Source organism: Macrotis lagotis, chromosome 1 (assembly GCF_037893015.1).
Source record: "Macrotis lagotis isolate mMagLag1 chromosome 1, bilby.v1.9.chrom.fasta, whole genome shotgun sequence".
Taxonomy (NCBI): domain Eukaryota; kingdom Metazoa; phylum Chordata; class Mammalia; order Peramelemorphia; family Peramelidae; genus Macrotis; species Macrotis lagotis.
In genome coordinates, this window is record NC_133658.1 from 542558906 (window position 1) to 542586266 (window position 27361).

General features: G+C 35.4%; 1 protein-coding gene across 9 annotated transcripts in view; it reads left to right on the forward strand.

Moving 5' to 3' along the window:
• The window catches only part of SH3KBP1 (SH3 domain containing kinase binding protein 1), a 451877-nt gene that overhangs the window by 303233 nt on the left and 121283 nt on the right, over nt 1-27361 (forward strand). For all 9 annotated transcript variants that reach the window (XM_074214287.1, XM_074214288.1, XM_074214289.1 and 6 more), the window contains 2 exons: nt 4784-4859; nt 25004-25098. In XM_074214287.1, the coding sequence (XP_074070388.1) occupies nt 4784-4859; nt 25004-25098 (171 nt within the window). The remainder of the gene's footprint in view (nt 1-4783; nt 4860-25003; nt 25099-27361) is intronic.

Here is a 27361-nt window from a genome sequence, read left to right on the forward strand (position 1 = left end):
AATATGATAGCAAGTTAGTTTCATAATATGTGGACACCTCTGTTTCTCCTTAGACATAAAACATGGAAATTTAAAAGGGAATCATGATACACAGTAACATTAATAACTCAGAAATTTGAATTTTATCAGAGAAATAGATTTGGGGATAGGAAATCTGGATTGGGGTCCCATTTTTGCTGCTTAGTGGTTGTGTGATCATCTCCCAGATTTTCAATTTCCTTTGTAAAACTGAAGCTAGTAATCCTTGTACTACTTACTTATAATATTAGCCCATTGTAGACATACCTGGGCCATGTAAATGTGAGTTGTTGTTATTTAAGAGTTTTGAACAGACATCCCTATGACTGACTGAGGTGTATAAATAATGATGCTGGGAAGAGCAAGAGTGGAAGTGGGACCTTTTAGGAGGCCATTAGCAAGTCCAGTCTTGTATTAGGGTGGTGACAATGAAAGCAAAGAGGGAGGGGATGAATGCCAGAGAGGTTATGAAAGAAGAACTGGTAGGATTGCATACTGATTTATTTTAATTGTGAAGAAACCAGAAGAGTCAAGATAAAATAAAGTTGTGAACCTAACAGATGGACTAAATGAGATATGGGATTGCAATAAATGGTAATACGACATCAGAGAAAGCAGATTGGGGGAAGAAAACAATAAACTCATTTTTACACATTAAGATTGGGAAATTGATAGGAAGCAAAGTTAGAGGGTGTCCTGTAGACACTAGATCCCAAATAGAGCTTGTAGAAGAGCCAAGGGCTAGCAATGGGGAATTGGCAGCTACCTGTGTTAAAGTCTTGGTGATGAATGAAATCGCCAAATTGAGGTTTAATAGAGAGGAGAGGAGAGGAGAGGAAGGGGCTGGGACATAACTTGGGGGTGGGAAGCCACTTTAAAAATTGAAGAGGCTGAAAAGCCAGTGCTGGAAAAGGAGAATCAGTTAGAAAGATAGGAATGATTGGTGTCTCTAAAGTCAACGATGAAACAATTATCCAAAACAAAATTTATCAGAAATGTCAGCTGCTGCAAAAGTTGAGGATAAGAATTGAAGAAAAGATAATTGAATTAGGAATTCATCCCTGATTTTCTGAGAAAGTGCTTATTCAGAAACAGGTAATGAGAGGTTTCAGTTTTGCCAGAAACTGAGAAAATAAATATGGAGAAAGTGGAAACAGGTGTAGACGTATAATACCCCAAAATATTTTGGAGAGACAAGACAATGTGTTTTTTTGTTTTTTTTTTTTTTTAGTGGGGGCCAGTGCTTAGTGTACAGATGGAAAGGAGTCATAGAAGAGGTGGAGATTAAAGATGTTCAGGTGTAAATCTTTGTGTTTCACTGTCTGTGCCCTCACATTCGAGGTGAAGTAAGATATGAAGCAGCAGGAGCGGCTAGGTGGCGCAGTGAATAGAGCACCGACCTTGGAGTCAGGAATACCTGGGTTCAAATCCGACCTCAGACACTTAATAATTACCTAGCCGTGTGGCCTTGGGCAAGCCACTTAACCCCATTGCCTTGGAAAAAAAATCTAAAAAAAAAGGGTATGAAGCAGTGGTTTAAAACTTGAACTTTTATGTATTTCTCAGGAGAAGTGTGTGAACATGGTAAACATATCTTAAGGGTCCCTTATTTTGTTAGATTAATGAGCTGAGATATCTTTAATGTAAAAAAACCTTATTTTGTCTTCATAGAAGCACAAACTGCTAAAAGATGGTATGCTCTTCCAGGACAAAAGTGTCTATTTATCTTACCTTTGTATGCACCTAACCCCTACACTGTGCATAGGAAGTTCTTTTGTTAATATTTATTTATTTTTAACTTAAAAAAAATGAGTTCCAAGTCTTCTCCCTTCCTCTAGACCCTCCCCTACTGAATGAGAAATTATGCAGTATGAAGTTGATTATACTTACGTAATTATGCAAAACATTTCCATATTAGCCTTATTACAAAAACAAGCAAGAAAAATAAAGATAGAAAATTAAATTTCAATTTGTTCTCAAGAGTTCATCATTTCTTTCTGGAGATGGATGGATAGCATTTTTCTCATGAGTTCTTCCTAATTATCCTGTATCATTGAATTGATCAGAGTAGCTAAGTCTTTTACAGTTGATCATCATTACAATATTGCTGTTAGTATATACGATGATTTCTTGATTCTGCTCACTTTACTTTGCATCAATTCATATATTTCTTCCAAGATTCTGAAACCATTCTCCTAATTTCTTATAATACAATAATATTCCTTAGCAATCATATATTACAACTTGCTCAACTATTCCTCAGTTGACAGGCATTTCATCATTTTCAATTCTTTGCAACAACAAAAAGAGCTACTCTAAATATTTTTGTATAATTAGCTCCTTTCCCCTTTTATTTGCTCTCTTTGGAGCACATTCCCCTTTTATTTGCTCTCTTTGGAGCACAGATCAAAGTAAATTCTTATTATTAAATACTTCTGAATTGAATTGCAGAAAAATCATACAAAAAGTATAATCTGAGAATTTATTCTTTTAAGATCAGCTGGCAGATAAGAGCCCAAAGCATTGCAAATTTAAATTTAAATTAAAAAATCATTCCTTGAGGGCCAGATAATGGCTGCACAATTTAATATTATATTTTTGCCTTTGCTTTTACTCTGCCTGATGAATTAGGGCTAGAAACATGTAGGTTTTTTTAGTCACAATAACACTTATGCTGTTAGAACAAAATGGAACTTTCAAGGATTCTCTTGCAGATAATATTTTATAAGATGACCCTAAGGCCAGCCTTTTTCTAGATTTAACCTTCTGACAAACTTAGATCAAAATCTTTCTTCTCACACCACTCCAGAACTAGATAAGGATTTTAGTATATTTTTTCAGTAGTGGTTAAGGGTAGAATTCAGTAGTACTTGCAGGGGTAGAAGTTAGTGGGGTTTTGTTTTTTTTTTTAGATTTTTGCAAGGCAAACGGGGTTAAGTGGCTTGCCCAAGGCCACATGGCTAGGTAATTATTAAGTGTCTGAGACCGTATTTGAACTCAGGAACTCCTGACTCCAGGGCTGGTGCTTTATCCACTACGCCACTTAGCTACCCCTGTTTCATTTTTTTTTAAACTCAAACTCAGAAAGCCTCCTAGCCCCAAATCAAAATGTCACCATGTAAAATGTATGGGATAGTTGGTAAAGTATTTTTAAAAATTCATGAAAGGTTGAAAATTTGAATTACCTACTTTCTATAATTTATTCAGATTTAATGTCCGTTTTTACCCTTAGAGGACAAGGACATTTTTCTGATTTAAAATGGGGTTACAAATCATTATCATTTAAAAACTCTGGTCCTGGTTTCATGAGTGACACATTAATTTTGTTTCCTCTCTTCCTTCATTCCTGGGTTTTCTTTGTGCAGAGATTTTTATACAGCTAGTGAGAAGATTTATCACTTGCTGGCTGAGCTTTTGGTGTAGGCTGTGAGTGTTATTATACTATCTCCCTTGTATCCATAGAAACTGTGGTTGGAAATTAAGTAAGAATCTTGGTAAAAAGTTGGTAGCCACAAAAAGGCCCTCACTTTCCTGTCTTCATTTTTATGAATAAAATAAACCTGTTTGCATAGCAGCATTCTTTGGCAAGGAACTATTTAGTATTTAGCATTCTTTGTAACAGTAACAATTGGTAATAAAAGAATTAACTTTTAAATTTAAAAAGGAAAATTAACTCAAAATAAGCCAACATATTTTTATATAATATAGTAATTAGAGATGTGAAGAGACTCTGGAGCATAGTGGATAGAGAACAAGCTTCAGTCAGAAAGACATGTTCAAATACTGCCTCTGATACTATAGGTTGGGCAAATTCCTTAATTGATCAGGGTTTTAGGCAGCTCCCTGTCTAAATTTTATGAATTAATACTAATTTACATTCCTAAAGGGAGTTTCCTCACTGGAAGTCCTCTAATCTCTTGCAGTACATACTGAACCAGATTAAAATGTAAGAAATGTTTAACAAAATAAAATAAAAATACAGATCAACATAGTGCCTGGATCATACTGTTACTGCTATTGCATCATTTCAGTCATTTTCCCCTCACTGTGACCTCATTTGGGGTTTCTTGGCAAAGATAGGGAAGTGGTTGGTCATTTCCTTCTCCAGTTCATTCTACAGATTAGTTAATTGAGGCAGTGTTAAGTGACTTGTCCAGGGTCACACAGCTAGTAAGTGTCTGGGGCTATAGTCAAACTCAGATCTTCCTGATTCCAGACTACACAAAGCTGCCTGTTGAACATAGTAGGAACTTAACAAATTATTATTGATTGATTGGTTTTCAATATGCAACTGCCTATTGAGTTTGACTACTATTTTACATTATCAAAAATCATAATCTAACTTAAAAAAAGATAGTGAAATGGAATCAAAGTAACAATTTAGGAGTTGAGAATTTAATACCGGTTTAACTCTTTTAAATAAAAAAATTAATCTTTAATTCATTTTAGATATGAAATTGTACCCATTTCCTCTCAAATGGTTTATTTAGCTGGGCAGTTAGTATTAATAATGTATATTGAAGAAGAAAAGGAATAAATAATCTCAAATACCAATATGAGATATCATTTATTTTAAAATTTAGGTTCTTGCTCAGTTCTTTGTCATTATAATTCAGAAATTGGTATATAATGTGTCAAATAGTAATTTTAAAATTTATATTAAGAATTAGGAATTTTTACTATTTTTATTTAATTCATAATCCTGTTGTCATTTTCTGGGTTAATTGAGTTAGTTTTATTAAATAAATTTTTCTGTCTGTTTCAGACGGTTGGGAAGAAGTTACCTCCAACAGCAGCAACTCAGGAGCCAGCAAAAATAGAAATGGAAAACAGAACAAAGAGTAAGTTTTCATATTTAGTCCCTTTATACCTTAAGGCTGCTAAACCTCTTTGAATGTATGGAATTGCTTTTTCTTGATGACATTTTCAAGGATGAACAAAGAGAGACAGACAGACAGACAGACAGGAGAGGAGAGGGGAACAGTTAGAGGACCAACTCTGCCTATAGATAGAGACCCTTCTCTCTTCTTTAAGGTTTATTTCAAATGCTATGTTAGTGATGAAATCCTATTTATTTCCTTGTCCCTCGAACACACATGCAAAATCACTGTACCAATATTATCCATAACACTTTATACTTCTCTTATGCCACATATCATATTTGCTATATATTGTACTTATTTGTGAATGTTGTTCTATTTCCTTATTCTTTGAATAAAATCTTTTAGAAAAATTTCTTACTCATCCTTATGATTCTCCAAAGACCTGGCACATTGAGGTAACATCTTTGAGAACAACTATATTTTCTTTTTTGTTGAATTCATGTTTAGAAACAGACACACTGACTTAGAAGCATATTTTTCTGATCCTGTACATTACAGGTTCTTATAGGAGACTGCACATCTTCTGAAATTTTGTAATTCATGGCTTTTTTCTTTTATTTTTTCCTTTATTTTTAGGCTTTTGCAAGGCAAATGGGGTTAAGTGGCTTGCCCAAGACCACACAGCTAGGTAATTATTAAGTGTCTGAGACCAGATTTGAACCCAGGTACTCCTGACTCCAGGACTGGTGCTCTTTCCACTGCACCACCTAGTTGCCCCAACTGTGCCACCTAGCTGCCCCTACTTTTTTTTCTTTAATTAAAGATTTTATTTATTTTGAGTTTTACATTTTTTCCTCTAATCTTACTTCCCTCCTCCCACCCCCCACACAGAAGGCAATTTGTCAATCTTTACATTGTTTCCATGGTATACATTTGATCCAAATTGAGTGTGGTGAGAGAGAAATCATATTAAGGAAGAAACATAAAGTATAAGAGATAGCAAGATCAGACAATAAGATATCAGTCTTTTTTTTTTTTTTCTAAATTTAAGGTAATAGTCCTTGGTCTTTTTTCAAACTTCACAGTTGTTTCTGGTTACAGATGGTATTTTCCATTGCATGCAGCCCCAAATTATCCCTGATTGTTGCACTGATGGAATGAGCGAGTCCATCAAGGTTGATTATCATCCCCATGTTGCTGTTAGGGTATACAATGTTTTTCTGGTTCTGCTCATCTCACTCAGCATCAGTTCTTGCAAATCCCTCCAGACTTCCCTGAATTCCCATCCCTCCTGGTTTCTAATAGAACAGTAGTGTTCCATGACATACATATACCACAGTTTGCTAAGCCGTTCCCCAGTTGAAGGACATTTACTTGATTTCCAATTCTTTGCCACCAAAAACAGGGCTGCTATGAATATTTTTGTACAAGTAATGTATTTACCCTTTTTCATCATCTCTTCAGGGTATAGATGCAGTAGTGGTATTGCTGGATGAAAGGGTATGCACATTTTTGTTGCCCTTTGGGCATAGTTCCAAATTTTTTTCCAGAAAGGTTGGATGAGTTCACAGCTCCACCAACAATGTAATAGTGTCCCAGATTTCCCACAACCCTTCCAACAATGGTCATTATCCTTTCTGGTCATATAATTCATGGCTTTTTAAAAATTATTTTTATTATTTTAAACTTAACAACCACGCATGCAGTATGGACATTTCCTTTTACAAAAGAGACCATAGAAAGGATACCATGTGACACTGTGCTTCTCTATACAACTTGCTTCAAAAAAAAAGGAATAAGCTCAACATTTCAAAGTTGTTCTACTTGTCTCTTTCCTTCTACTTTTTTTGGTATAATTGTTTCAGTGACCTTTTTTTTTCTTTTTTTTTTTTGTTCACATTATCTCTAAATCTCCAAATTCTCTCCTAAATCTCACCTCCAATAGGTGAGGAAAAAAAGAAAAATACAAGCCTTGATATAAATAATCATAATGAGCCAATATAAATTTACCATTATCCTAAAAGTCTTTCATTTACTTCTTCGGAGATGGGTAGCAGGCAATGGGTAGTATTGATTCTTTGAAGTCATAATTGGTCCTTACATTGGTCAGGAACTCATGTCTTCTTTGTGAGACCTATTTTCAGGAGTAAAGATTCATGAAGGACTTTGAAAATAGATTAGAGCCCAAGTTAAAAATGAGACTGCTTTTAATCTGAAAATACAGTAAAAACAACTTATTTGTTTTAAGAGTTTACCTATTTATCCTTCATTCATTATATGAAACATACAAATACAGTGTTAAAATATTGTAAGTAATTAGAACTCTCAGAAAGGCTGCTTGGAAACATCTTTGACTGTGAGAATTGGCATATAAAACCTAAAGGTATATTCATACCTAAAGCAAATGGAACCAAAAATATTTTGGCCAGTCAAACTTGATTAACAGGATTGCTCAAGAGTAGTGCTTTGCATTTTAAGAGAGGATAAGGATCATATTGGGTATTAGTCTGCTGTCAGTAAACAAATCATTAAGTCTGATTCCACAACCTTATAATTAGGCTCCTGTCACAAAGACACACACACACACACAAACACACCTTCTTTCCTTTTGTATTATTTGACACCTGCAAACAAATGACTTATAAAGGAACATAGACCAGTTGCTTTATCCCAGAGAGCTTTCAATATGGGCCTCCTGGAAGCTAAAGCATAGTCAGGTACACAGCCCTAAATCTTTTGGCATATGGGGAAAGTCTCTGTTTTAATCCCATTCATTAGGAGTTTTTCACTTGATTCTACAAATATTTATTAAATGTGCAGCTTGGTTGGCACAGTGAATGAGACTATTGGTCCAGGAGTCATGAAGACATACCTTCTTGTATTCAAATCTGGCCTTAGACACTTACTAGCTCTGTGACCCTGGGCATGTTACTTATCCCAACTTGCCTTTGTTTTCTCACCTCTCAATGACCTGGAAAAGGTAATGGCAAACCGCTATGGTATTTCTGCCAAAAAAAATCCCAAATGATGTCACGAAGAGTCAGACATGACTGAAATGCAACTATGACCTGACATGGTAGGAGGGAAGAGTGAAGAGGAGGACTGAGACCCAAGAAGATAAATGAGATGCCCAGAAATGTCAAACTTAGAATGTGTACCCAGACTCTCTGACTTCAGAGCCAATGCTCTTTCCTTTGTCCCATCTATCTTGTCTCAGTTGCTAATTAATGATGTGAATTTAGGCATGTTTACCAAATAACAAGCATTCATTAAGAAAGAATTGCCAGACCCTGGCTAATAAAACAAAGACAATAGTGTTACAGTCCTGCTTTCTAAGAACTTTGATTCTGTTGAATGAGACAAGGCAACTTGTACACATGTGAAAACTTCATGTCAGTTCCTCTGAGATTCATTTTCCTCACCTGTAAAATAAAGTTTTTTGCACTAGATGATCTCTGAGGTCTTTTCCCCAGTTCTGACACTGACTGATTCAGTTTTGGAAGCACTGAGACTTGGATTGAAATTGATGTCTTCAAGGAACTTATGGTGTTAATGGAGTGACATTTATACCCTTGAAACAGAGCAAATATTCTTAGCCTTTCTGTTATCATAGACCCCTTCAACTGTTGAAGCCTGTTGACCAATTTTCAGAATTCATAACTGAAGGAGAGGCTGTAATTTCAGTTAGAGATTAGAGAAAATAAGAACTTTTTTTTACATATCCAATTTCATGAGAGCCCTTAGACCCCAGGTTTAGAACCCACGAATTAGCGAATACTCAAATACCCAGATCCTAAATTATATGGATATATTTGGTCAAGTCGATTGGTTCTTGTCCTTCATTATCAAAGAGGACCAAAATTACATCACTATGTTAGAGACACATTACAGTGTATCCAACTGTGACCGATCAGACCAGGACAACTTTGGAATGCTCTAACACAGGTTAGGCAAAAATAGCCCATGTGAACACCTGGGGTGAGTTCTTTAAACTTGTACATCTCTTCCTCTGAACTGCTCCCATTCTGCCTTGCTCATAGAGCACGACACCCTCTCGGATGAGGACACTTAGTGCATGATCAAATGTTGATCAGAAAGGTAATTTGAAACTTTTTAGTTAAATGCTTGAATATGGTTAGAGGTAGAGGAGTGGAGAAGAGACTGGAAATTTTATTCTTACCCTTGAACAAAATTAACAAATATTAATTAGATGACTACTGCATCTCAGGCCCATTTTCATACACTTTCAGCCTTCTCTTGGCTTTTAATATATGTGTTCATATTTTCAGATGTTCCCTTCCTTATGGGTCCATGTATATGCTTGTACCACAAGGGACCCCAAACCCACCAAAAAGCTTCTCCTTGCCTTAAATAGCTACTTAAGACTCATGATTCTATATCCCTTGGTCTTTCTCTCCCTCTCCTCCTTCCTCTTCTCCCATTCACTCTATCTTTCCTCCTCTACCCTTACCTCATACACACACTCCATCTCAACAAGGTTGTTTACAACAAAGATCAGCTGAAATAAAGAATATGAAAGCCCTTGAAAAGTATAAAATACTACTTTTTAGTTATATCTGGGGGCAATCAGTAAATAGTTTTTTAAATTTAAATTTTATTTTTTTCAATTCCTTATAAAGATAGTTTTCAGCATTCATTTTCTGTAAGATTTTGAGTTCCATAGTTTTTTACCTCCCTTCTTTTCTTTCCTCCTCCCCAGGGCAGCAGATAATCTGATATAGGTCTTTTATATAAAATCTGTTAAATATATTTTCAGATTAGTCATATTGTGAAAGGAGAATCAGAACAAAAGGAAAAAACCCATGAGAAAGAAAAAACATAAAACTAATTTTTAAAAAGCGAAAATACTATGCTTTGGTCTGCATTCAGATTCCATAGTTCTTTCTCTGAATGTGGATGGCATTTTTTCCAACACAAGTCTTTGAGAATAGTCATAAAGGTATCTTTTGATGAAGATATCATTAGACAACAAGTTGACATAATAGAATTTTGGGCTTGTAGTCAGGAAGACCTGAGTACTAATCCAGACATGTAAAGTTTTGTGACGAGTCCCAGCCTCAGTTTCCTCATTTTTTACATGGGGATAATAATGGTACCAACCTCAAGGGGTTGGTGTGAGGATTACAGGAGGTAAACATGTGTAAAGGGCTTTACAAATCTTAAAACCCTTTATAGATGTTAGTTGTTGTTCTGTACCTCTGAGCCACAGAGACACCAAAGGTGACCATATAGATAGATTAGAGCCAGTCACCATCACAGCATTGATCAACAACACACAGGATTGAAGCCACTCCATGTCTGACTTTTGAGGATGCTGCAGTGTAGAAATCTCTTTCAGACTAGAGAGTTATGATTTTAAACACTGATAATATGAATTTGTACATCTGAGTGAAAATGAAACCCAACTGATCAGGATTTATTCTGATGTCCTACATCATCCCACCCCCCTCAAAAAAAAATCCTTTATAATAATGACATTCATCTGGAATATGTACTTATGAACAAATTGCTGCAATCTGTAAAACAAGAGGAGAATTGTCTAAATATTCATAATGAAATGCCCCTGAGGATTCTTCCTACTTTCCACATCTGGAATTTTCTTCATTTTGTAACGATGATGCAGATTCCTATGGTTCATCAAAAAAGAACAATAGTTTGAAGAGAAGACTCAATTAGCATCTTTCTGAACTAATATTTTAGTCTTGCAGAGTCAGTGAAGCAGCTGAGTATGTGATTTAGTAGAAATCTGCTCAATTTATGCACAAGTGTCTCAGGCCTCCCAAATCATTTGTGACTATTGTGTCAAAGTGTTGCACTTTCCCTGATTAGCCCCGCCCCCCTCCTTAGGTCCCCTCAACACTTTGCTACTCATTTTATACAATATTATCTTTCATCAGTTCTTATGTGTCTTTATAATTGTTCTCAAGTTGTTTTTTATATGTATTCTATTTCTAAGTAGTCTAGAAATCTTCAAATATCAGCCACATTTTGTTCCTTGTTGATATCAGTGTGGCGGGCTCCTTGTTTTGTTTTGTTTTTAAAATTTTGCTGCCTATCATCTCCTTATTGACTTCTGATTCCTGCAAAAAAGGAAAGAAACAAAATAAAATGGGGGTGACTGGGGGAGTAGGAGGAGAACAAATTGAAAGAATTAAAGTAGGTCAGCTTTGTCACATTTTTTTCACCTTTTAACCAAAAAGAAATAGCTTAATGTAGTTGTTAAGAGCACTGGATATGAAAGTGAAAAGGTTGGACTAGTCCCTTACTAGTGACCCTGGACAAGTCACTTAACCTCTGTGTGCCCCTGTTTTCTAATCTGTAAAATAAGGGAGTTGAGCTACTCCTCCTCCTATTTTGTAGGCTATTCTGCTTTCTTTCAATGCCCTAATCAAATTGAATTGTTTAACCTTTCCCAAATATGTCCCATGTTTTCCTACAGGTCATGGTATTCTTTTTTTGTTTTTGTTTTTTGTTTCTGGTTTTTGTTTTTGTAAAGCAATAGGGTTGTGACTTACCACTGAATTCAGGCTTTAGACCTTGTTTCCTAATCTGGTCTAAAATATATGTTGGTTGCTTTGCCTGTGCGTAGGATGTATCCATGTCCTGTTTCAGTCATCAGATCATTCTTGAAGCTAGATGCCTGGGTTTAGACATGTTTATGTACCCACACTCCACTCACTTATAGCCTTTGGCACATTCACACCCACATATATACACATACATGTATGTACCACATATATAATCTTATTTCCTGTATACAGTATATACATATACACATGTGCATAGGAAGATATCATTTATACACATTTAGATTTACATACCTTCATATCTATGCATGTATACACTTGAATATATGTATACACACACACACACACACACACACACATATATATATATATATATATATATATATAATGTATGACTATCTGCAGTCAGTAGGGAAGATGCATTTTATTTTATTTTTTTAAACAAGATAGAAATGACAACCACTCTGTTCACCTGATCCTGTTGAGTGACAGAACAGGGATCTGGCTTCCATGCTCATTATATCTTTTTTGCACATGGCCTAACCACTAGGCCTTTGTGCTAAGGAATTGCTTTGTTCTTTGTGGTTACTCAAATTACCATCCTTTCATCTATCAGCTCTGCCTGTCTCCATGGATCATCACCAATTAGTTCTCATTAGTGGATTTGTTCAGTCAGATCAATTCCTGACTCTCGACCTCCTAGCCAAAACCTTTCCTCTTTTTTGACCTTATTTGTATTTGTGAGCCCCCATCTTGGGACTAGAACAGACTTAACTCTTCCTCAGAGGTGAATAAACATGCTTGACTATTGCATTTACTTGTTAGCACAGAACTGATAAACAAGTTATACATAATAACTAGCACATAATGCATAATAAAACAATACAACATTTATTAAACTAAAGTAAATACCCTGGTCTTCTCATTCCAGAATTCCTTTAGTAAAGACTGTTTGATCCTAGAATTTTAGAAAATCCTTAGTTTGAGTTTATTTAGTTTCCCCTAATGCTCCCCTCTAAATGGTCAAATGAATATATGTTGTATCTTGATTTATAAATCCAGCAGGACTAGTTTTTATTATTTTTTTCAAAACAAAGACTTTTAAAATTTATATAACCTTCCATGCATAAACTAGGGTATACTCTCAAGGAAACATGTGTGTTCTTTTTTTAAATTATTTTTCCAATTAGATGTAAGGTTAGTTTTCAACATTCATTTTTGTAAATTTTTCTTCCTCCTGTCTATCCCTTTCCCTGTCCCAAGGTGGCAAGTAATCTAATATAGGTTATATATGCACAATCATGTTACACGTATTTCTATATTAGTTATGCCATGAAAGAAGAATCAGAACAAAAGGGGAAAACCATGATAATGAAAAAACTAAAAACAAATTTTAATAAGTAAAAATAGAATGTTTGATCTGCATTCAGCTTCTATAGTTCTTTCTCTGGTTGTGAATGACATTCTCCATCACAAGTTTTTCAGAATTGACTTTGACCAGTGTATTACTGAGAAGACCTCAGTCTGATCATCACACAATGTTGCTGTTACTTGTACAATATTCTCCTGGTTCTACTCAAATCATTCAGCATCAGTTTGTGTAAGTCAGGCTTTTCTGAAATTCTACTGCTCATCATTTCTTATCAAACAATAATATTCCATTACATACAAATATCATATCTTGTTCAGCCATTCCCCAGTTGATGGAGATTCCCTCAATTTCCAATTCTTTGTCACCACAAAAAAGTTACTATAAATATTTTTGTACATCAGAGTCTTTTCCCCTTTATTATGATCTCTTTGGGATACAGAAGTAATAGTGGTATTATTGTATCAAATAATATACAAATTTTATAGCCCCTTGAGTACAATTCCTAATTGCTCTCCAGAATGGTTGGATCAGTTCACAACTCTACCAACAATGCATTAGTAGGAACAGTTTTTAGATAACCTAGACTATTTGGGGAACTCTGCACTTGCCTATCAGGGCATTAGAATGGAGTCAAAGTCTAAGTGGAATTTGAAGAAAATTGAACTTTCTGATGTTTTTGTTGCTATTATCTTATTCTATCAGGAACTTCCCATATCTTCTACCCACAGCTATGACTACTGAGGTCTGGGTGAATGTACTCAACAAACCAATCCCAGCAAAGAGAAACCTGCAGATCTCCTTGGCAGTTCTGGTGTCTGCTATTAATAGACCCCTTCTTCCACAATTCTTGTAGCCACTTTCTGGGAGTACTTCTTTCATTGCCTAGCTTATAACCCAAGCTGTTCTTTCAGAGTAGGGTTATGAGGCAGCTGGAGAGCAAGAGCCGTGATATCTTGATATAGAATTTAGAGGTAGAAGGAACCTTAGTGATGATTATCTTCTGCAGTCCCTCATTTTAAAGATAAGGAAACTTCCAAGAGTTAGAGGTTAAGAGAGTTGCCCAATTAGAATATTTGAATCCAGGGTCTTTGAACTTCAGATCCAATATTCCTTCTTCTTAAGAAACTTCCTTCTGTATCTTACTCTACATTTCATGGCAGTTCCTATCTCTGCTGTTTTTGCTGATTCTGGAGTAGAGAAGTAGAACAAAGGACAGTAGCTTTGAAAAATAAAATTGGAAAATTCAGAAAATTGAGGGATCATTTCTGTCATTTTTCTTTGTTTTTGAAAATTCATATTTTTAAAGCATGAGTATCTGTCAGCTCATAATACACGTTTTAGAAAGAACTAAAAAAGCATGCTCACAGTATAGAAAAAGGCTAAAAAAACTTGACTATCATCAATTTAAACAAAAGAAATTAAGAATCCTGTTAACAGATGTCAGATGGGATTGGGTAGTTTAATATAATTTTTCTGTATGATATCTAACATAATTTGTGTTTTACATCTAGTCTCTTGCCTCAGCCTCATTCCTCTGAGGCCTTTTACCATCTGCCTCCAACATTTCTTCCTCTGTAAGCTGATCTACCTTCCCCTACATTGTGCCCTATATTCAGCCAAACTGACCTTTCCAGACTTCCCCTAAATTTCTTCTTTGTTTTCCTGCTGCCATATTCTTTGGTCATAGAGTTCTCATCCCAGCATCTCTACCTATCCTTGAAGGTCTAATTTACTTGCTATGTCCTCCATGATGCTTTTCCTAATGATATGATTCCACAGCTGCCTAGAAAGCAATTTCTCTTCTCCTCTGAACTTGCATAGTGTTTTGTCTCATCACATACTGTCTTTCATTTTAATTATTTCTGTACTTGTCTTCTGCTCATTTGCAAGATATGATTTCATCTTTTTACTCCTCTCAACTCTTAGCACATTACCTTGCACCCTTAGATATGTTATAAATACCTTTCAGTTGATTGAATGTCTTTAGAAGCAGTTTCTGGGTAGTTGATTGGTTGGTATCAAGCATCTTGGTGAAAATAAATGTCACAAAGGGGGCAGCTAGGTGGCGTAGTGGATAAAGCACCGGTCCTGGAGTCAAGAGTACCTGGGTTCAAATGCGGTCTCAGACACTTAATAATTTCCTAGCTGTGTGGCCTTGGGCAAGCCACTTAACCCCATTGCATTGCAAAAATAAATAAATAAACAAATAAATAAATGAATGAATGAATGAATGAATAAATGTCACTGAGGCAGATCTCTATTCCAAGAACCTAGGGCATTCACAGAAAAAAGAGAGCCTTCCAAAACAAAATTCCTATGATCAAATAAAATTTCCTTTTTGAAAAGCACTTGATATTTTCATGAAAGAAAATGTGTGATTTTTAATTTGATCCTCAGGGTAACTTTGTGAGGTAAACAAGGCAAATAAAATTATCATCCTTTCACAGATGGACAAAATGAAGTTAATAAAGAAATTAAATTACTTTCTAAAAATCACATCATAAACAATTGAACAAAGACCTGAACCAAGTCTTCTGATATTCAAGCCATTCTCCTGGACTCAGGCTGTTAGTGGAGGTTGTTCTCTCCTAGTATAGAGGGACCACAGTTCTCTTATTTCTCCTTAAACTCATGAAGAACTTCTTTATTCAGGATTGTTCATAACATGTGGGGTTTAATTGTTTAGGTTAAAAAATAGATCCACTGATTTAATTTTTTTTAATTTCATTGCTGATTTTCAATTTCTGCATTGTGGAATGTCTGGAAATAGATTTTAAAATGAAAGCATGAAGATTTGTTTGTGCGCTGATTTTGAAGCATCAGAAAAACCTGAACTACTTTATTTATTGATGTGTTTTAGTACTTTTAGTACTTTAAATGGTCTGGTTTCAAATGTCATGGTTAACTTTTGGGAGGTAGCATGTTATAGTGGAGAGAATGTGGAATGTAGAATCAAGAAGACTTAAGTACACATCCTCCTTTTGGTGCTGAATGAGCCATATGATCATGGGCAGATCACTTTACCTCTCTCAAGGTCATTTTCTTCATAACTAAAATGCACATAAGAATCCCTGTAGACTACCTATATCACAGAACTGTTGGGAAGCTCACATGAGACAAAGAACTTTGCAAAGTTTAATGGGTTTTATATACATATATATATATATATATATATATATATATATATATATGTTGTTATCACTGTGACCTTTTGAAGAGTGCAGATAATGTATTTTGTTATGAAGAGATGTGTAGTATTCATTTGTTTTTAATAACTAGGCTCTATTATGCATTTTAAAAAATTTAATTTTTAAAATTAAATTTTTAGTTCTTAATTCTCTCTTTCCCCTTTAACCCTCCCCACTCATTGAAAAGGAAATAAATATGATGCCCCATTATACATATGAAGTCATGCAAAACATATTTCTACATTATACCTTATTTTGATTTAACTTTCTTTTTTTTCTAAGAAAAAAATCTACTTATCTGCTTAGGGTTTATTACAAATTAATATGGCTTTAGACATTTCTGTAGAAAACCAAAGATGTCCTCTTACATTTTTATAGCTCTCTTTTTTTCCACATCCCTTACTTTTCTTGCTATAACTCAATTCCTCTTGGTAAAGTCATCCCTTGAAACAAAGAATGCTGAAGAATTCCAAAGCAGAGAGGATGATACAGGAGCATATCCATAGTAGGGTGGGCAAAGAAATCAACTAAGGTCCGTTGTAGAGTTGAGAGGAGGAAGGTTACCTGGAAAAAGATGGCGAGAAAGGAATAGCCACAATGGAAGAAGAAAAACCATGATGATGTGGTGTCACAGAAGCCCTAGAAAGGAGTAAATTTCAATCAGGAGGTGGTTGTTGGTGTCAGATTCTATAGAGGCATCAAGGAGAACAAAGGCCTAGACCATGAGGACCTTGGAAAGAATAGTTCCATTCAAATGGCAGGTGAAAGTCAGATTATAATGATTTGGAACAGGAGTCTGAGTTGGTAGTATCTAAGTGGAGGTGATGAGTGTTTGTATATAGTATGGAATAAACATTTACAAAGCATCTATTATCTTCAAGGCATTGTGAAAAGTGCTGGGAATACAAAGAGAGGCAAAAAAGTAATCCTTGCTCTCAAGGAATTCAAAGTCTAATGGGGGAGGCAACGTGTCAATAGGTATGTATGAACAAGATACATACAGGAGAAATTAGATCTAGTCTACAGAGGAAGATGTTAGCATAAAGGGAAAATGGGAAAAGTTTCCTGTGGGAGGTAAAATTTTAGTTGGGACTTGAAGGAAGTCAGGAGACAGAGTCAGGGAGAGGGAGAAATCCAGGCAGGGGGTACAGCCAGTGAAATGTTCTGAGTTCGGAAATGGAGTGTGTCATTCTAGAAAATGCAGTGAGGTTAATCTAACAGTGTCACATTCAAATGCTGTCTCTACTACTTACATATTTAGGTGTACAGGTGTTCAAGGGAGAGTAGTACCTTTAGTATGACACCTGCTGAGCCATTTTTAGGAATGCTTTGTAACTTTGGAGTCTAACCTGTGGCCATGAAGCACACACTATGGCCACATCTTGGTAAATTGTTTCAGCAGACAAGGTAAATAAATTGCAGCTAAGTGATGGGTCTTTGTGAGTTAAGGTGCTGTCTACCCTAAGCATGTGCCTGTCCAGAGTAGACAGATGGAAAAAGTTGGTTCCAATGGGCCATGATGGTGGTGAAAGCAGGTGCTGTGGAGCTCTTATTACCTTTTTAGGTATCAAAGATGTCAAGGTCATACCCTGTACTTGAGCCATTGCCGGTCCTGATTCTGTCTTGTCACTGTACTTTGATGACTCTGGAAGAGAAAGTGAGGCTGATGACTGCCCAAGTCTGCCTCATTCAAATCCAATTGGTGTGCTAATCAAATGACATTATTCATACCATTTTAGTATTTTTACTTACCTCAAAGTCCTATGGCAATGGGCAGGTGAGAAAGCAACAGGTGAGGCTGTACCAGGAACACATGGTAGCCTAGGTCATCTTTTCACTGGACTGAAACAATAGTAAGATTCGGCAGCTCTCTGAGTGTGTTACCAACCTTTTTTATCTTAAAATTATATAAACATTTTATTTGTTTTTCCAATTACATATAATGGTAGTTTTTATCAATAATTTTTTCTCTTTCCTTCCTTCCCTCTCCCTGACAGAAAATAATCTGATATAGGTTTTACATTTGTAACCACACTAAGCATAGATCAAAATTGAAGTTGTTGTGATAGAAGAATCAGAACCAAAAGGAAGAAAGAAAACATTACACATAGCATAATTATATATTTACATAAGACAGCTTTTAAAAATTGGAGATAATAAGCTTTGGTCATTTAAACTCCACTGTTTCCTCTCAGATGGTATTTTCCATCTCAAGTCCCATAAAACTGTCTTTGATTATTATGCTGCTGTCCATCATAGTTGATCATTACCCTATGTTGTTGTTAGTGTGAATAATGTTCTTCTCTTACCAGCCTTTTTAAAGGACCACACAACTTACCCCTTAGCATGAGGAAGGGCCTGGAAAAGGGACCCTAAAAATTATTTGCTTCATCTGACCCTGGCTTACTTACTACAAGAGATGGGGATCCTACCCTGTAGTTGAAACACAAAAAAGTGTACAAAATTTTTTTGCATAGATGATTCCATTCTTCATTGCTCCATGGAATGTGGGCACACCTATAGACAATACAAAGTCTGGTAGAACTGAAATATAAATAGCTCTTGTTGTGAGATATCACATCTGATTATCAACCCTAAGTGAAGCAAGGTTGGCAAATTAAGGGCAGCTAACCAAAGTCAAAACTGAATACATGTTTTTCTAGAGTGGCCTGAGTCATAGGGAGCACTGCGAAGCCAGTGCCATAACTTTCTCAAAACTAATCAACAAGGCTTATGACAAAGGGATTGCCACTTAAAGGAAAGTGCCAAGTCACTGTCATCAGTGTGCATGCATCCTCCATGTCTTCATGAGGTCAAAGAAAAATTTTATGAAGACCTGAAGACCCTCATCATCATTATGCTGCAAGAGAACAAGCTTGGAATTCTGGATGACTTTAACATTAGAGAAGGCATAGATCATGAGACATGGTAGAGGATCCTTGGGAGGAATAGGGTTGGAAAGAACAACAGCAACAGTCACTACTGAAGACTTGTGTGTCTTATGACCTTATCACTAATAAAATACATTAAAACTTCATGTATGTACCTTCATAGCAAACACTGACATTTAAAAGACTATATAGGGGCGTCTAGGTAGCGTAGTGGATAAAGCACCGGCCTTGGAGTCAGGAGTACCTGGGTTCAAATCCGGTCTCAGACCTAGCTGTGTGGCCTTGGGCAAGCCACTTAACCCCATTTGCCTTGCTAAAAACAAAAAAAGTAAACCTAAAAAAATAAAAGACTATATATCATTATAAGGAGAAGAAAGAGTGTGAGAGAAATAAAGACGATGTGTAGTACAGAATGCTGAACTGATCATAGACTCATTCTCTCCAAATTAAACATTTGCAGTGGCCCCCAGGCAAGATTCCTACCAAAAGACTTAATAGATTAGACCACTTTTCTAAACCTGAGCTGTTTGTTGCTGTCTTGGAGGGGAAAACGGAGCCAAGGCACAGTTGGCAACAGTAGAATAGAAAAGTGAGTACAACAGCATTTTTACTCATCTGGGCCAGAGTACTTAAAAACTTCAAGACTGTTTAAAAAAAATGATAGGTAAATTCAGAAGCTGTTTAACAAAAAATGAGAACTCGCAGGGTTTTATCAGCTGGATAGTTAATTGTTTCTAAGAAGGCAGCATTCACCTCCATCAAAAGTAAAGTACAAGCAAAACTTAGAGATATGCAGAATTCTTGGTTCATTAGAAGGCAAATGAAATTTAGATTTATGCTAATATTAAAAGTTTGAAGCATTTTTATGATTCTCTAAAGGCTTTTTATAGGTCAAAGATCTATAGTGCATTTAAGCTATTCAGTGCTGTTGAAGCCACATTGATTGGTGATAAGGACATAATCCTGGAGAGATGGGCTAAACATTTCTCAACACATTGTCATCAGCCAGTGCTGAAGCCACTGACCATATACCTCAGGTGGAAGTCTGTCCCTCTCTAGCTGGACTTCGGAACAAAGAAGATGGTTTGAATTTGGTTCCTCTTGAGTAGCAAAATACTTGGTGCAGATTCCATTCCAGCTGAGATTTACAAGGCAAGATTGTCCACTGCGTATACAAAGACTGACTGGAATCTCTCAGGCTATGTGGTAAGAGGAAGTTATCCCCCAAAAGTTCAAGTTCATTTCTCATTTCTAGAAAAGAAAATGAAATAAGCTTGTCCTGTGACAATCACGGTGAAAGGAGTTGTTTCTCTTTTTCTCTTCTTTGATTTTTATGAGGTAATGGGTTTAAGTGACTTGCCCAAGATCACACAGCTATTAAATATCTAGAGCCTGAGAATGGATTTGAACTCAAGTCTCCTGACATCAGGGCTGGTGCTCTATTCACTGTACTACCTACCTTTGTCTCTTTTTTTTAGTCATTGATCCTTCACCAAGAACCAATGTGGCTTTAGAAATTGCCTAAGAACAGTCTATATGACATTTACTGTCTGACCACCGCAAGGGTTGCCAGGAGAGATGCCAAGAGCACAATAGAGGTCTTTATACAGTATTTGTCAGATCGACAGAGGCCTTCAATACTGTCAATCATGAGGACTTGAGGAAGATTATGTTGAAATTTGGTTGCGCAGAGAAATTCGTCAGTATTATATATCGATTTCATGATAACATGTGTGTACAGGTTAATGTACACACATGGATAATGAATGATGCTCCCAAATTTTCCCAGTGTCCAGTGGGGTGAAGCAGGGCAGTGCTTGCTCCCATGTGCTTTTTTTTTAGTGTAATGCTTTCTGTGATGCTGTAAAGACATGGCATCAAGGTCATCTACTACACCAATGGTAAATTATTTAGCTTGAAAAGGCGACATGTTTTTTGTTTTCAGATGATCGTGTATTCAGTGCAGCCTCTGAGGCTGAGCTGCAACAGAATATGAATTGATTGTCTGCTATTTGTGCTAATTTTGGCCTAATACCCAGAAAACAGAAGTTCACTATCAGCCAGCATCACACCATCCATATGTAGAACCATTGGTTATAGCAAATGGAGAAATTGTGAATGCTGTGGATGGGTTCACTTCCCTTGACAGTATACTTTTCAAGGATACTCACCTACAACTCATTGCCAGAGCTCGCTCAGTGTTTAAGAGGTTCCGAAGGAAAGTATGGGAGAGAAGAGGTATTAGACTACCTATCAAACTGAAGGTCCACAAAGGATTGTGCTCTTTGTTATATGCCTGTGAAACCTGGACAGTATACTAGTGCCATGCCGAGAAACTGAATTGCTTCTGGCTGAATTATTTTAGGACGTTTCTGAAGATCACCTGGTAGGATAAGGCAACCTGAACTGTCATACATTCAAACACTACAACTGAAAGTGTAGTTGTTCCAATGTCAGATGTACACTTGTCTAAAAGACTATTTTACAGAGAATTCATATGTGACAAATGCTCACATGGAAGTCACATGAAGTGATACAAAGATATTCTCAAGGTCTCTCTAAAGAACTTTATAATTCTTTGTGAGACATGGGAGACACAGGCTTAGGACTGCCTGGCATGGTGTGCCTTTATCAAAGAAAGCATTATGCAAAGCAGAATTGCAGTAACTCAAAAGAAACATGAGATGTACAAATATAGAGACGTCTCCACTCCAAATGTTCATATAGACTGTGCTATATCTGTGGTGGAACCTTCCAAGCCTGAATTGATGTGATCATCCAGAAGGACATACTGTACCTTGCCTTCAACATAGGTGTTTTGGTTCTCTTCATGATCAAAGGACAGTAACCAAACAACCAGCATGTTTGACCTTTTCCACATCTGGAAAAGAAAGGGATTATGTTAGGTAGCTTTCACTACCCCTTCCAGCTTTTTATATCTACCATCCCAAATGATTCTCCTAAGAAATTTGGCTGATATGAGAGTCACTCAAGGAGACAATATGGGCTCAAGGAAAATTGGAGACTTGAGCAAGTTTTTATTAAAGGGATCCCTGAAAAAGTAGAGGTCAGAGGGGTCATCTTTGGAAAAGAAAGAAGGAACAAAAGAAGATAGACATTTGAAGGCAGAGAACATTTTGAGATGAAGAGGAGGGAAGATGAGGGAACTAGTGCTGGAAAGGAAGGGGAGTCATTTGCTATTGTGAAGTTCTTAGAAATTGTTAAATGGCAAGCAATGAGGAAATTGTGATATATGTGCATGTTTGTATTTATAGATGTACATAGGGACATATTACATAATATCCTCTTCTACAATTTAATGTATCCCAACTTTACTTCATAGTTGTGTGATATTGGGGAAGGCATTTAATTTTTCTGGGCCTTTGTAAATTCCTCATCTAAGATGAAGTAATTAGATTAGATGATGTCTGAAGTTCTTTCTAGTTCTAAATTTATGATTCCTTTGAGATACATGCATACACACATATTAGGCAAAGTGCCAGGCTTCTCATTAGTAGAGACTGATAATTGCAGAAGCACTAATGTCCCTCCTGGATCATTCTTTGTCTAGAAATTTACTTGGAAGATAATCTTACAGACAGAAATATGGTATGTTGTAATAGGAAAATATACTGGTCCAGGATTTAGGACACTTCTGTTTTAGTCCTTGTTCTGCCACTAATTCTGTGACTTTGAGCAAGTCATTTAGTCTCTGTGTGTTTCCTTTGGAAAAGCTGTATGGTGGTAAGGGATAGAAAGCTGATCTGGGAGCCAGAAGAACTAGGTTCATGTCCTGCCCTTGACCCAAACTGGCTGTTTGATTCTAGGCAAGTCGCTTAACTTCTTTAAGCTCTTAATAACTCACCAAAACTATAAGTTGCAGAGAAGTTGCTGGTCTGTGATAGAAGACATAAGGTGTTTCCTTACCTGGAAGGATCCCTTTTAACAAAAATCTGTACAGATTAGTTGGGGCAGCTAGGCGGCTCAGATCAGGCCCTGAAGTCAATATGACTCATCTTCCTGAGTTCAAACCCAACCTTAAACATTTATGTACTAGCTATGAGAGCCCAAGCAAGTCTTAGTTCACTCACTTGAAAAATGAGCTGGAGAAAGAAATGGCAAACTATTCGTGAAAACTCTATCAAGAAAACCCAAAAGGGGCCATGAAGAGTCGAACATCACTAAAAATGACTGAAGTGATAATATTTACTACTTTGGTTTAATAATTCTTCAGATAAGCTATCAGAACAATTTTTGCACCTGGACTTCCTTTATTAATTTATTTAATTGCTGAGATTAGGCATAGGCTTTGTGGAGTTCCCAGTATTTTTTTTATCATTGATGTATCAGTGCTCTAAAATGATCACACAACCACATAGTCTGATTCAGAATGTCTCAATGACATAAAAAGTATGAATTATTTGAAAGCCATGGGACTTATTTTGTTATAAATAATGCTTTCCAGGTCTACATAGAACACTTTTTTTTAGTGGTTGGGATTTTGATATTAGCTGGTCATAGACCACCATTATAATTAACAGGGAAATAATGGATGGATAACTGAATGAGTGAATGATAGTTTTCTCTCATGGAAAGTTTACCTTATGAATTTTTAGTTTTTCAAAACTTTTTTCAGTTGGAACAATAGATTATTCAGAAGTGGTAGAGTTTAATTTTAATAACATAATAAAATTTTAAAGAGGCCTTTATTTAGCAACATGTACAATAGGGAATATTTGAGGATTTTGATATTAATAGGACAGATAATGATGATAATAAGGCTGTTAGCTGGTACAGTGGTTAGAGCACAGGCTCTGGAATCAGAAAGGCTTAAATTCAAATCCATCCTCAGACACTTAATAGTTGTGTGACCTTGGGCAAATCATATAACCTCTATTTCCCTCAGTAACCTTGTTTGTTGGAAAGGATATGTATATATTACCTTGAAGTCAGTGGAGTTGTGGGATAGGGTTAATAATTTATAACTGTGTTACAGGTACCATGCAGAAACTAATGTATGTATACAGAAAAGTTTAGAACCATTTGAAAATTTTAGGATTGTTCATTTTTTATATATCCTAAATAAAATCTCCCTCAAGTGACCTCCTAGTGATCTGTCTTTCTGCCTAAATACCTTCTAAGAGATTTCATTGTCTGCAACTTTTGTGCCCATGAAAAGTGTACATAACTATTTTCATACATAATCCACTTGGTATTTTAAGTTTTGAGAATTTTTGAGTTGCTGTTTTTCTTCGTTTGGAGAAGCTGTATGGTGTAAGGGATAGAAAGCTGGTCTGGGAGCCAGATGTTGCTGAGATGAAAATAGGTAATTGTATCTAAAAATTGGCAGGGTTTCTTATTTTAACTATAATATGTGTATAGATGTGATCTCATAGATACATAGTTTTTGTTTGTTTTTATTTTATTTTTTGAGATAGTAGGGTTAAATGGGAAAACTTGTTCAAGGTCACATAGCTAGCAATTGTCTGAGGTTGGATTTGATCTCAGGTCCTTCTGACTTTAAGGTCATTAATCTGTCTACCTAGCTGCCCCTATTGGTATATTTTTGTATGTAACTGTGCATATTATAGACCATCTAGTCAATATCATTGAAGGTTTCTAGTTACCTAATTTATATAAACAAAATTTATGTATGTCCATGCAAATATTTCAACTTAGTATAGTGTTCTTAAAGGAAACTGTAGAGTTTTCTTCTTGCACATTAATTTTATCAATTTATATAATTGGTTCTCCTGTGTAACAGGTGAACTTTGGAAATATGTGGGCACAAGACTCCTTGTTGATCTAAGGGTATATGGGAAAATCTGGTGAACAAAATTGTTTGAATTTGTTACTAACAAGTTATATGTTATTTATTTGTTAAAAAGAATTTCATTGAGATGTAGAATTATTTTCTTACTTCATTGTTCTATAAAGTTAAGTAATTTGTAGCATTTCTTAATCTCAAATTGCCCTTGAAGAGAAGGAAAAAGTATTAATCTTAACTATTATTCATTTATGCTTTATTGCATAACATTCCTCTATTTTCATGTATTAGTTCTATGTTCTAGGTGGTGTTTATTCCTAGGTATATGGTAACATTTTATATTGAGGCAGCTAGTTGATTATAGCTCTATTAAAAATGTACTTTTTTTTTAAACAGGCAAGGATTATTGCAAAGTCATATTTCCCTATGAAGCACAGAATGAGGATGAACTGACAATCAGAGAAGGCGACATAGTCACCCTTGTCAATAAGGTAACCTTAACATTTTATCTTCAGTTATAGACATGTTGTCTATATCAGACTAATTTGTTGATATTAGACACATGAAATTAATTGGTGTTAGCTGTTACACAGATAACTTTCTTAGCAAGGAATTAAAGTTTAGGGCTATCTTGAGGTTTTCCACCTTTTTTCTTCATAATTCTTCTCTCTCTTAATTCTAGTGCTTTCTCTCTGCTAATTATTTCCCCCTCATTCTACATAAAGCTTATTATATATATGTTTGTAGTGTTTATATATGTTTGTCTTTCACATTAGTTTATAAGCTCCTCAAGGGCAGGGATCCTCTTGGCACTTTTGCCAATGCCTGGTGGTGCTTAATAAATGTTAATTGATTATTATCGATTGATTTAGAAAGTTTAGTAACTGTAATTACTCAATGACTGAATAGATTCTCCTCGTTCTAGTACCCGTTCCAGATTTGCAAAATTTAGTGGGATTTTTTTGTTTCTAGATGTGAGAAGCCTGAATATATTAGTTCTTTAGTCACAGTGGCAGAAAGATTTTTTCATGCTCCTGAATGTGATTTTTTTAAATGTAAGACCTGAAAGAGCAGTTTGACAAAGGGCTTATAGTTTCATTAAAAGCATGAAAAAAAGGTTTAAAAAAAGGAAGAAAAAAGATGTCATTTGTCATTTAGATCTCTCATACCACCTGAGAAAAGTATGTTCCTGCTATTTGGACTATGACAGTAAGAAGAATTAAATTTTATTCCAGAACTAATACTGTAAATGTATCCAAATCAGAAAAATAAGTGAAATGTATTTTACACTGTCATTAAACTTTGTACAATCTCATTGGAGAGTGTTGAACAAATGAATGAATAAGCATTTATGAAAGATTTTATTATGTGTAAAGATCTAATGCTAAACACTGTTACAAATAGAAGATCGAGTCCCTCCTTTTAAAAACTCATTCCTGTAGAGGTAACATGAGGGAAAGAGATAATGAAAAATTCCAGACTTTCCTTAGATAGTGGAATAGATGAGTTTTATTTGAACAATTTCAATTTTTCAAGGTGAATAGTGGAAGGAAAGGAAATAATTTGATTACTGCCAAAAGCAATCTTACATTTGCCAAGTGACTGGTGGGTAAACCTCCCCTTTTTTGGTATTTTTTTTTTACAAATAAAGGAAATGGTTCTTAATGCAATTATATTAAGAAAGGATGAGAAGAAATACTATTAGTCCCTGAAATTACAAACACTGACCGAGTTTGACTTGCACAGGTCAGCCAGATCTATGTGAGAAGTTTAGGTGTATGTTATGTATTTACCACTGACATAGGATTTATCACAACTTGAATCTAAAGTGTCCACAGAAATTTAGATGACCTGAAAGCCATCCATTCTATATTCAAAGTCTGATTTCTTTAACAACTACAGAGTAGTAAAGTACTTTTTTTGAAATAATATTCCAATCTTCCCCTCCCAAATTATTATGATATTTGACAGATTCCCAGAGCACTCTACCATTTCAAAATGCTTTCCACATATATTATTTCACTGGATCCTTGAAAACACGTAAGACTAATACTGTTATCCTCATTTTCCAGTATAAGAAACTGAAGCTTAGGTTAAGTAGGTGATTTCTTTATTATAGCACAGCTATTTAGTAGCAGAGCCAGAAATCAAATCCAGGTATTCTTTACTCCAGTCTGGTTTTCTTCTCCTATATCCCATGACTTTTAATGTTTCAACTGTTTTAAAAAATATATTATCACCTTATTGTACAGGGTGAGGGCAATTATATTTCCCTATAATTCCTCAGTACAAGTAAGAAAAAATTTCCCCCTTTTCTTTGGTTATATAAAATCCCTTAGTCTATTGATTCTTCAAACTGAAAGCTTATAAATTTATTTAATGTTTATATAACTGATATAGCCTATATAGCTTTTATTGCCTGTGTAACTTAGATAATCTGTACCTGGGAAATAGAATAACTCAGGAAGTTATTAAGTGTGATTGAAGCATGAAAGCTATTATCCTACTTGGGAGATCTTTTTTTTTTTTTTGCTATAAATTTTAGAAGTAATGAATGAGAAGGGATTCTTCCTTGTATAGGTGAAAATCCATTCCTTGAACTTAGGTCTACATTTCATCTAAAATTTATTCTTTTAAAAGCAAGTCAACTTCCTAGTTATAAAGAATGACATCTCTATTCAATAAATAGAACAAGATGAATAATTTGTAGGTATATCTTCTTTTAAAAAATTATCTTTTTATTTACAACTTTTT